A 12,204-nucleotide genomic window follows, 5' to 3' on the forward strand; every position below is an offset into this window, starting at 1 on the left:
GGTCACTACAACCTCTGCCTCCTGGGTTCAAGCAATTCTCCTGCCTCAGCCTCCCAGGTAGCTGGGATTACAGGCATGCACCACCACGCCCAGCTAATTTTGTATTTTTAGTAGAGACGGGGTTTCTACATGTTGGTCAGGCTAGTCTCGAACTCCCCACCTCAGGTGATCCTCCCGCCTCAGTCTCCCAAAGTGCGGGGATTACAGGCGTGAGCTACTGTGCCCGGCCAGTCATACCATTTTTTTTTTTTAGGAGTTGGGGGTCCCACTCAGTCACCCAGGCTGGAGTGCAGTGACACAACCTGAGCTCACTGCAGCCTCAAACTCCTGGGCTCAGGTGATCCTCCCATCTCAGCCTCCAGAGTATCTCAGACCATAGGCCTCACCATGCCCAGCTAATTTTCTATGTTTTGTAGAGATGGGGTCTCCCTATATTGTCCAGGCTAGTCTCAAACTCCTGGCCTCCAGTGATTTTCCCACCTCAGCCTCCCAAAGCACTGGAATTACAGGCCTGAGCCACCACACCCAGCTGATGATATCATTTTAACGATGCCATTTCTAGTTACTCATTCTAAAATAGTCTGATACAGACATAAAATAAAATCTATACAAGAATGTTTATTGCCTCGTTACTTATTATAGTAAAAAACTGAGGTATGCTTGTCCAAGAATAGACAAATAGAGGACTGGTTATATGGCTGTGGTATTTCACAGAATAGAATAGTGATCAACCATTAAAATATAAACCATCCATAGAATAAATCTAAATACATAGTCAGAAATAAAATGTTAACAATGTTTATCTGAATGTTAAGATGAAGGGGGATTTTTTTAGGCTGGGTGCGTGGCTCATGCCTGTAATCCCAGCACTTTGGGAGGTGGAGGCGGGTGGATCACCTGAGGTCAGGAGTTCAAGACAGCTTGGGAAATGTGGTGAAACCCTGTCTCTAATAAAATACAAAAATTAGCTAATTTTTAATGAGTCAGAGATCAGAGTAATGATACAAGAAGCCAAGAACACCAGGAGCCACCAGGAGCTAGAAAAGACTGGCCGGGCATGGTGGCTCACACTTGTAATCCCAGCACTTTGGGAGGCCAAGATGCGTGGATCACCTGAAGTCAGGAGTTCAAGACCAGCCTGGCCAACATGGTGAAACCCTGTCTCACCATGGGTGGATCACTTGAGCCCAGGAGTTCGACATCAGCCTGGACAACAAAGCAAGACCCATCTCTACAAGAAGAAAAAGATACAAAAATTAGCCAGTCTCATAACCTGGCCTCTAAATAAAGAAAGAAATAGTCTTTAAGAACGGAAGAAGCTAGAAAAGGCAAGGGGAGAACTTCCCCTAATGCTGTTGAACGGAGTGTGGCATTCATGATAACCTTGACTTCAAACTTCTGGCCTCCACAACGGTAAGAAAATAAATTTATGTTGCTTGAAGCCACAAAATGTTAATTTCTTGTGGCAGACTTAGGGAATGCATACACAGAGGCATCCCCGATTACAGCAAAGGGTAAAGAATGGGGACCCTGGAGCTGGAAGGCTTAGGTTCAAATCCTAGCTCCTCCAACTGATGAATGGGTGGCCTTGAGCAAATTTTTTTTTTCTTTTTTTTGAGACGAAGTCTCTCTCTGTCGCCCAGGCGAGTGCAGTGGCGCAGTCTTGGCTCACTGCAACCTCCACCTCCCGGGCTCAAGCAATTCTCCTGCCTCAGCCTTTTGAACCTGCCACTATTCCTGGAATTTTTGTGTTTTAAGTAGAGCTGAAGTTTCACCATGTTGGTCAGGCTTGAACTCCTAGACTCACGTGATCTGCCCACCTTGGCCTCCCAAAGTGTTGGGATTACAGGCGAGAGACACTGTGCCCGCCAAGCAAATCATTTACCATGTCTATGCTTCTGTTTCCCTGTGTATAAAAACCCAAAATCAGGCCTGGCGTGGTGGCTCACGCCTGTAATCCCAGCACTTTGGGAGGCAAAGGCAGGTGAATCACGAGGTCAAAAGATTGAGACCATCCTGGCCAACATAGTGAAACCCCGTCTCTACTAAGATACAAAAATTAGCTGGGTATGGTGACGCTCGCCTGTAGTCCCAGTTACTTGGGAGACCGAGGCAGGAGAATTGCTTGAAGCCGGGAGGCGGAGGTTGCAGTGAGCCAAGATCACGCCACTGCACTCCAGCCTGGTGCCTGGCAAAAGAGCAAGACTGTCTCAAAAAACAAAAACAAAAACAAAAATCCAGCTGCAACCATGTTGAAATTAAAAGCAGAAGGAAATTAAACAAAAAAAAAGTAACACAAACTTCTTAGGAATGTTGGAATGTTTTGAAGGTTAAATGAGATAATATTTAGAAAAGTTTCTAGCACACAGTCATCAACATCCCACAAAAATAAATAAATAAATAAATAAATAATAGATAAATAAATAAAGTGTCTAGCACACAGCAAGCCTTCAAGGAATATTTGCCATTTTAATACATTTGTTTTTTCTTTTTATTTTTAAGAGGTAATGTCCTGAGCTGTTGCCCAGGCTGGAGCGCAATGGTGCGATCCTAGCTCACTGCAGCCTGGAATTGCTAGATTCACGAGACCCTCTCCCCTCAGCCTCCTGAGTAGCGGGGACTATAGGGACACACCACCACACCCAGCTAATTTTTTATTTAAAAAATATTTTTGCGTAGGCTAGTCTCGAACTCCTGGCCTCAAGCAATCCTCAAACCTCAGTCCCCCAAAGTGCTGGGATTACAGGCATGAGTAAGCCACCATGCTTGGCCCATTTTTAATATTAATATGATACCCAGACTATCGGGTCCCTGTTGGCTTCTCCAACTGGGGTGTGGGAGTCCCTGGGCCTTCCCACACCCCAGTGAGCTGTGTGTGACCCCAGTTCATTCCAGCACCACCCCAAATTTGATCTTACCCAGGAAATCTGGTTACTAATAGCCTAATTCTCTCCCTGGCTGCGTGTGGCTTTGTCAGTTCTGAATTTCTCTAAGGCCTTTGAGCATCTGTTAATACAATACTTCCTTCCCACACTACTTCTCAACCGCCACCAAACTCAAACGCTGCCTCTCCCGGTACCCTCATGTACCCCCTCTGTGCCCCTCCAGCCCCGGGCCCCCTCTTGTGGCTCCAGCAGCACAATGGGCTGAGGCCGTTTCTGCCCCAATCCCATCTCACTAACTGCTATAAACTGTTTACTCACCCTGCCTCATCAGAACACCTGCCCACCAGACTTTGGTGTTTGCTGAATGAGTAAGTTTATTACTCTCTGTGTAAAACAGCACTCCTCACACTTGCTTTAACGTTTACCTCACTCGAGTCTCAAAGGTTGCCCCTTTGTCTATTGTGAACACATCTGTTCTCACCTCCACCACACACTTCCCAATTTTATAGGTGTTAATCATTTCCACCTCCAGCTTCGCCTTTCTAGGCTAAAGAGCGCTGACCCCTTCAGACCCCTGCCCCTGCCCCTGCCCCTGCCCCTCCAGGGCAGACACTTGGTCCCTCTCCCCTGCGCCATCCTCTCCCCGACCCTTACTAGGAACACTTTGGGACTTCATGTACCCAAAACAGGACACCGGTTCCAGTCCTCATGTGGATCCCTGGCATTTTTCTGGCATTTTCTGGTCTTTGCGCCCTCTGCAGCACTTGGAGAAGGTAGAGTTCTAGACTGTGTCTCTATTCCTGAAGTCAGGCCACCAGGACAGCTCCTCCCAGAAACCCCACGGTCACTCCAAACTCAGCAGGCCCAACTGGAGACCCCTGTTATCCACAGAAGAGGGGTTCCTGTCCTCCCACTCACTAGAGCTTCCCGGGCTGTCCATCTGCTATTCCAGGGTGGCTCTCAGTGCCTCTCAAGAGGCCTCTCTCAAATGAAAATGGTAGAAATAAAAACCATAATATCAGAGATGAAGAGTTCTTTTCTAATTTTTTAAATTTATTATTATTATTATCACTTGAGACAAGGTCCCTCTCTGTTGCCCAGGCTGGAATGCAGGGGCACAACCACAGCTCCCTGCGGCTTTGGCCTCCTGAGCCCAAGCAGTCCTCCTATCTCAGCCTCCCAAGTAGCTGGGACTACAGGTGCACACCACCACACCCAGCTAATTTTTTTCTGGTATTTTTTGTAGAGACGGGGTCTTGCTATGTTTCCCAGGCTGGCCTTGAACTCCTGGGCTCAAGCTATCCTCCCACCTCAGCCTCCCAAAGTGCTGGGATTACAAGTGTGAGCCATTGCACCTGGCCAAAGTCTTTCTTTCAACAAGATGATCAGCAGATAAGACACAGTAGAGGAAAGAATTCGTGAAGACAAATCTATAAAAGCTGAAGATAAGCCCGTTTTTATCTTCAGTCAATTGATAAGTCAATAAAAATTACCCAAACTAAAACACAGAAAGGGGCGGTGGGGATGTGTGCAGAACAGAGTATGCAAGAGCTATAGTCCATATATGTCTCATTGGAGTCTCAGAAAGAGAAGAGAGAGAGAATAGGGCAGAAGAAATATATGAAGACAATCATCACTAAGAATTTCCCAAAATAAACGAAGGGCCACAAGCCACAGACATTATAGTCAGAGTCAAATTGCTGAAAACCAAAGATAAAGAGAGAAAAACTTTTTTTGAGACAGAGCCTCACTCTGTCACCCAGGCTGGGGTACAATGGTGCCGTCACAGCTCACTGCAGCCTCAAATTACCAGACTCAAGAGATCCTCTCCCCTCAGCCTCCCAAGTAACTAAGACTATAGGCATGCACCACTATGACTGGCTAATTTTTGTCAAGAGATGGGATCTCCCTATGTTGTCTGAGCTGGTCTCGAACCCCTGGGCTCAAGGGACCCTCCTGCCTCGGCCTCCCAAAGTTCTGGGATTACAGGCATAAGCCACCACACCCAGACTTTTTTTTTTTTTTTAAGATGGGGTCTCACTATGCTGCCCAGGCTGGGGCCTCCCAAAGCACTGGGATTACAGGCACAAACCACTGCACCCAGCCAATCGAGAAAATCTTGAAGGCAGCCTGTCTCAATTGGCTTAGGCAGCCATAGCAAATACCATAGACTGGGTGGCTTAAACAATAGAAATTGGCCAGGGGCAGTGGCTCATGCCTGTAATTCCTGCACGTTGGAAGGCTGAGGTGGGAGGACAGCTTGAGCCCAGGAACTCAAGACCAGTCTGGGCAACAAAAGCAAGACTCCCATCTCTTAAAAGAAAAAAATAGAGACTTATTTCTCACAGTTCTAGAGGCTGCAAAGTTCAAGACCAAGGTGCCGGCCGACGGAGTGCATGGTGAGCACCCACATTTCACACCCAGCCTGTAGCAGGGGCTGGGGCCATGGCAGCGGACCCATCCCAGAAGCCCTCAGCTGCAACCCAGGCCTCCAGGATAGCTACACCCAGAAACTTCACCATCACCCCAAACTCAACAGGCCCAACTGGAGACCCTCATCATCCAGCAAAAGAGGCTCCTCTCCTCCCCATCAACACAGCCTCCGGGACCATCCATCTCAGTATCCCACAGCCAACCATCAAGTGGAGCCCCCATTTCCAGGGGAACTAGGTTCCCAGTGGGGCCTTCGTGTCCTCCTCCCAGGATGACTTTGGGAGCCTCTCAACAGCCTGTCTGTTGCTGGTCTGCCTTACAGAGGCATCTCCAGCCCTACTCTGCCCACAGAGGTTCCTTTGATGTCTAAACACCTCAGCTTGGTCTTACCGCTCCTGTCACCCACAATGCACCAGCACCACCGCACTCTCCCCAGCAAACATCATGCTCAACCGAGCATGTGCCTCCTCGTCCTTCAAGGCATTCGTACACCTTAGCTCCCCTGCAAAGCCGTGGAAATGGTGTATGTATCTACTCAGGGTGGTCTACCCTTGCTCTCCTGTCTGCTTGGCCAAAACCTCGCCAGTCCTCAGTGTGTGCTGGAGTACCCAGAAGAGGCTGCAGAGAGTAGGAAGGAAATCAAGCTAGAGATGGTGGACCAGGCACGGTGGCTGACACCTGTCATCCCAGCACTTTGGGAGGCCAAGGCGGGTGGATCACTTGAGGCCAAGAGTTCAAGACCAGCCTGGCCAACATGGTAAAAGCCTGTCTCTACCAAAAATACAAAAAAAAAAAAATTACCTGGGCGTGGTGGCACACACCTGTAGTCCCAGGTACTTGGGAGAATCACTTGAACCCTGGAGACAAAGGTTGCAATGAGCCAAGAGTATGTGGCTGCACTCCAACCTGTGCAACAGAAGAGACTCTGTCTCCAAAAAAAAAGGCTATAGATGCCACTGGCAGTCTCTGATCTGACATCTGAACTGTTCCCCAAGGACCCGCAATACATTCCTGGAGCCGGGGATGGTTTGCAGAGAACTGAGGTCCTCTAGAGGCGGAGGATAGGCGCAGGGCTCAAATCCACTGTCAAGTGCTGGTTGTGTTAATTATTTGCCGTGTGGCCCCAGGTAAATGTCTCATCCTCTCTAAGCCTCCATTTCCTCATCTGCCCTGACTTCCTTACACAGTCCTCCTTGTGAGAATCATATGAGCTGCCTGCTGGAAAGTGGCTTTGTGAACGGCAGAGCCCTCTGCGAGAGGAGAGCAGGGGACTCTGGGTCTAATCAGACCTTCCAGAGCCTTCCGCAGTGGCCCTACTTGCCTGGCCTCTCCCTCCTGCTCTCTGCACTTGCTGTAGATAGATGTTTTTCTGACTCTTGTGCCCACGAAGGGATTTCCCTGTGTTATCTTGGCCACGCAATTATAAGCAACTGAGGGACGGGGGCTCTGGGTTGTTTGGGGGTCATCTCTAACACTCGCCTGGGGACACAGAGGCAATGCCACCTGCTGACTCTTGGGGCCTTCATCATCGCTGTCATCACCTCCACCACCCTCTCCTTGGATAATCTGACCAGAAAGAGGCCCCAGGATTAGCTGGGCCAGGCCTGGGGAGCAGGGATGAGGAGGCCCACAGCTTCCCTGTATATTACCTTAAAGGGAATCTATGTGTTATTAATAAACTCTCATAATGTCCCCAAATCCACAGAGTTGGGCACTCCAGCCCTTGAAACTGTCTCATCAGCTCCTCCCAGCCTGTACCCCTCTCACAACAGGTGCGGGCCGGGTAAAGCAGATCTCCTCTGTCAAGGCTGGGCAGGCAGAAGCAGACTTGGAGGGCCTGGCTGGGAGTATGGTGGAATTTCCCTGGTGGGTTACCTCAAAGGTGTCCTTCAGGGCTCCAGAGACCCCCACCCCAGGTCCCTGCCCCCTCACCATCCCTTCTGCCCACCCCACAGCCTTGAACTCAAAGTCTCCCTCCCCTGCCTCTCTTCACCCCTGTCCCCCCCTGCCAGGAAGGAATCAGAAAGTCTGTTCTGTATGAGGGAAATCAGCAGGTGACCATTCATCTCTCAGACACAGCCATGACCAGGCTGAGCGAGGACCCTGTTGTGATGTCTCCTCCCACAGTCTCTCAGCCCTTTTTTTGTTTGTTTGTTTGTTTTGTTTTTGAGGCGGAGTCTCCCTCTGTCAGCCAGGCTGGAGTGCAATGGCGCGATCTCGGCTCACTGCAACCTCCACCTCCTGGGTTCAAGGAATTCTCCTGCCTCAGCCTCCCGAGTAGCTGGGATTACAGGCGTGCGTCACCATGACCAGCTAATTTTTGTGTTTTTACTAGAAACGGGGTTTCACCATGTTGGCCAGGGTGGTCTTGATCTCCTGACCTCGTGATCCACTCACCTCATCCTCTCCAAGTGCTGGGATTACAGGTGCCAGCCACCACACCTGGCAGTCATTTTTTTTTTTAAGACACTGTTTTGATCTTTCCCAGGCTAGGGTGTAATGACACAATCTTTCCACACTGCAGTCTCCAACTCTCAGGTTCCAGTGGTTCTTCTGCCTCAGCCTCCCCAGCAGCTGGGATTATAGGTGCACGCCACCATGCCTGGCTAAATTTTTGTTTTTAGTAGAGATGGGATTTCACCATGTTGGCCAGTCTGGTCTCGAACTCCCAACCTCAGGTAATCTGCCCACCTTGGCCTCCCAAAGTGCTGGGATTACAGGCGTGAGACACCACGCCCGACCCCCTCAGCCTTTTCTAACTGAAGGGATTTCCCAGGCACACCTGAGGCTCCCCCAAGTCAAGGGAGGATGCTGTCAGACGTCCCACCCCCGGACTCCTTCTCTCCCAACTAGGGCTGGCAGCCTATGCAGCGCCTCTGTGAGGTTTGGAAAGGCTCAGCCCTCCAGCTAAAGCCTCCAGGATGAGGGCAGGCAGAGACCACTCTGTGGCAAAAGCCCCCTCGTCCTCCCAGGGGAAGCCTGGAGAGCAGAAGCTGTGGATTTCACTCACCCCTTGGCCAGGGGCTGTATGCAGACCACCCCCTGCACAACCACAGGCACCCACAGGTCTCCGCAGTGAGCCATTCATCACCCCCAAAGGCAAGATGAGGTCACAGCATGGGTCTCCAGCCCTGTGGCAGGCCCCTCCCATGCAAAGGTAGGGAAGCCACCTGCAGCCCTGCTGCCCAGGGTGGGGCATGCACTAGGACCACGCAGGAACTCTGGACCTGGAGCATCAGCCCAGGAGCACTCACCCTCTGTCGCTGTAGCTGTGAGGGAGGCGCAGAGCCTGAGAGCCAGCGTCAGAATCCAGATCGCCAGCATCTCCAGGGGAATTGGCCTCTGGCTGTCCGTCTTCCCATGTCAGGAAGGCCAAGAAATGAGAGCCTCCCAGGAAGGGATCAGCTATATATAAAAAGGCCCCAGAGACTTTTGCCTTAAAGAAGGGCAGTGCCTGTCCCAGGGTAGAGGTGAGGTGATAACTTTAGGTGAATGGCGGGTGGTGACCACAAGGAGTTAAACAAAGGGCAGCCTGTCCACCCTCCTCCCTTATAAGTCCTGGGGCAGTGACCGCCCTGAGCTAGGGTCTCTCTCTCAAGGGAAGTCAGAGTCACTGCGAGCGGAGCCGCACAGGAGCGAGGGATGCAGGCTAGAGGTGAGAGCATACCGCGGGTGCCAGGAGGTGGGGGCAAGAAGCCCCGGGGAGCAGGTCAGCATGGAGGGAGAAGTTCAAAACCGCAGAAGGGGCAGCTGGCAACAGCCCAGACCAAGTGAAGGACCCTCCACTCCCACCCCTGAGAAGCCCCTCTCTCTTCCAGCCATCCTGCCCCATCCCCCGCCTCAACATGGTCCTTTCCAAATGTCCAGCTTCCGGTCCTTCTCCTGGTCAGCGTGCCCATTCACTCCTGAGACTTTATGGTCTTGGTCTCCACCCTGCCCAGAGACAGAGGTGATGAAAGGCCATGACGGGCCCCTGCCCAGGGCAAAGATCACAGGGGCCTCTCCCAAGCCCGCACCCAAACGGCCAAGGGGATATGGTAGTTCTGATCACCCTCAGCTCCTCAGGCAGGCCTGACTGCCCAAGACAGCAGGAACAGAAGGGCCCCATGCCAGCATGGACAGGCTCTGCTGTGTGCGTTGGCTATCAGGGTTTGGGGTCTTGTGGGGGGGGGCTCGAGATCTTTGGGGAGGGCCCAGCTTTACCCGTCCTTGCAAAAGCTAGCTGGACCAGGTGGCCCTAGTTCCGGGGACACCCACCTCCCTGACCCAGCACCAGGGGTCTCATTCCTCCCTAAGACCCCAATGTCGAGGTCTCAGCAGTGGCGGGGGTGGGGGTAGCACAGACGACAAAACCCAGGGGGTCCCAAGCCACTCCCCAACAAAATGGGTTCCCCCAACCTGTGTTTTTATGAGGAATGTCATGGCCCCCAAGGGGACCCACAGACCCCCTCCTTCCTCCCTGGGAGACTCGGGTGCTCCCAGCATCCTCCTGCAACGCCGTCTCTGGAAATCCCTGTTCTCCAATCAAGTGGAGACCACTGGGAGGTGAAAGGCAGAGACAGAGAGCAGCTTCTTTTACAATCAACTCTACATTGTGTTCACGTGGAGACCTGGAGATGTGCCAACCTCCTGTCCCCAAAGCAGATCTTCCCGGCCAAGGAGATTGAAGATCTCAGGGCTCAGAGTTACCACAGGAATTGAGGTGACACCCGGGAGAGAGGGGGGAGGAGGGAAAAGGGAGGGGATGGGAAAAGGCAGTAGCGAGGGAGGAGGGGGGAGAGGTCTAGGTGGGAGGGGAGGGAGGTCTAGGGGAATGAGGAGGAGGGGGACTGAGGGGGCTGCCTTTCCTTGGGGACTGGGGAACTCATGCCCTGCCCCCCACCCACGGGGCCCCAGGGGTGAGAGAAACAGATGGAGAATGGAGACTAGGGTGGTGGGGTGATGGAGGGAACAGCAGCTGGGGTATCCTAAGACACAGAGACTATCTAGATGTTGCTTGGGACAGGGGTGTGGGAGAGGAGGGAGGATGTAGGGCTGGGACACTGGGATGGAGGAGGTAAGCATTCTGGGGGGAGGCTACCAGGACGGAGAAGGGGAGAAGACAGAAACTGGGGGAGATGTAGGGCTGGAGGACTGGGGACAGGATGGATGAAGGAACAGGCTCAGAAGGGGACAAAATACAAGGAATGAGAGCAAGAGACCCATCAGGGAGTTTGATCTGGAGAGGGCAGGAGATGGGATGGGCTGCAGGCTGCCTCCAGGTTCAAGGTAAGAAACAGACCGTAGAGAATTGAAAGGGAAAATAGGAACCAGGGCTGGAGACCAGGTGAAGGACAAGAGGATTGGAGGATCCTAGGGAGGCAATGGAAACATGAGGGCTGAGATGGGAGGGCAGAGCAGGGCCAAGAATTGACCAAGGCCAAGCCCCTGTAGTTTTCACAACAGCCATATGAGGTATCATACAGGAATGTTGCACCCATTTTTCAAGTGAGGAAACTGAGGCTCGTTACTGAATTGCCCAAGTTTCCACAGTGGAAGAGCCTAGATGTGAACTGGGTTTCCAGGTGCATTTCAGCCAGGTTGGAAAGAGATGGATGTGATTTGCGGGAACAGTCTCATTGTGCCCAAGAACAGCAGGAGCCTGGGCTGCACTCATTCTGGGGCCGCCTCTTGAAATGGACGCAGTGCAGACCCTGTGTCCCGGACAGGGCAGAGTGGGTGGTGAGGGGGCACTGCAGGGTTCACACCGAGGACAAGGTCATCTCTGGTCTCTTGATGTGCACCTGTCGCAGAGTAACAGTGAGGGACTGGAACAGGGAGCCACTTGTTTGGGAGGTCACTGCTGATGCAAGCCCAGCCCCCTCCCTGCCCTGGTGGGGCTTGGGGGGGGAATCTGGAATGGAGGCTGGGAGAGCTCCTTGGGCCCACCACCTTAGCCCCTCACCTTCATAGTGGTGTCCACGTTCTCCAAGTCCACATTGAAATTTTTATCCTTCTCTGGAGAGAGAGAGAGAAGGGGAGAGGAAGGAAACTGAAGAGAGAAGGGGAAGGAGGAGATTGGAGGAAGGCAGGGAGGGCATCTGTCCTCGCAGTGGTGCCCAGGAAAGGCCCTGCCCGCTTCCCCCGGGAGGCAGGAATCACCTATTCTGTCGTCCTCCTCGAAGCCCAAGTTTGAAAAAGTGCCCACGACTTCCTCATCCCAGATCTCGAACCATTTCCCGTCCTGGTCCCAAGACCTAGGTGGGGCCGTCGAGGGGTCAGGCAGGGCCGGCCTGCCTGGGCCCCTTGGCCACCCTCGCCCCCCCACCCCGGCTCCAGCCCGCGCGCTCACCGGCCTCGGCTCTGGCCGCCCCCTCCTCGGGAGCGCACCGCCCGGAAGCCCAGCGCCAGCAGCAGCAGCAGCAGCAGGGCGGCGCCCGCCGCCAGGCCCCCGACCAGCGCCTTCCAGTGGACGGCCACCTCGCAGCGTGGGCCAGAGAACCAGTGCGTGTCCGTGGAGAAGCAGCTGCGGAAGGGCGCAAGGTGAGACCCTCTTCACGTCCCCGCTCGGGATCCACCTGTGCACCTGGCCCCCGCGGGGGCGGAAGAGGGGCGGGGCTCCACCTTAGGCCGGCGGGGCGGGTTCCAGCCTAGGGCAAGGCGGGTGAGTTGCACCCTAGGCAAGGGAGCGGGGCTTCACCCTAGAACCAGGGGACGGGGCTCCACCCTAGAACCAGGGGGCGGGGCTCCACCCTAGAACCAGGGGGCGGGGCTCCACCCTAGAACCAGGGGGCGGGGCTCCACCCTAGAACCAGGGGGCGGGGCTCCACCCTAGACTGAGGGGACGGGGCTCCATCCTAGAAGGAGGAGGCGGGGGCTCCACGCTGAAACCAGGGGGCGGGGCTCT

The 12,204-nt window shown here is 53.3% G+C and overlaps 1 protein-coding gene across 1 annotated transcript in view; it reads right to left on the bottom strand.

Annotated features, from left to right (window-relative positions):
* Nucleotides 1-10,866: 10,866 nt before the first annotated feature.
* Nucleotides 10,867-12,204, bottom strand: part of MUC3A (mucin 3A, cell surface associated) — a 31,892-nt gene continuing 30,554 nt past the window's right edge. Inside the window, exons 8-11 of the mRNA XM_017533534.2 lie at nucleotides 11,650-11,823; nucleotides 11,460-11,554; nucleotides 11,263-11,315; nucleotides 10,867-11,101 (exon numbers count right to left, since the gene is read on the bottom strand). Of these exons, the coding sequence (XP_017389023.1) occupies nucleotides 11,060-11,101; nucleotides 11,263-11,315; nucleotides 11,460-11,554; nucleotides 11,650-11,823 (364 nt within the window). The 3' untranslated portion in view covers nucleotides 10,867-11,059. The remainder of the gene's footprint in view (nucleotides 11,102-11,262; nucleotides 11,316-11,459; nucleotides 11,555-11,649; nucleotides 11,824-12,204) is intronic.

The sequence above is a fragment of the Cebus imitator genome, unplaced genomic scaffold, assembly GCF_001604975.1.
Source record: "Cebus imitator isolate Cc_AM_T3 unplaced genomic scaffold, Cebus_imitator-1.0 Scaffold82, whole genome shotgun sequence".
In the NCBI taxonomy this organism is placed as follows: Eukaryota; Metazoa; Chordata; class Mammalia; order Primates; family Cebidae; genus Cebus; species Cebus imitator.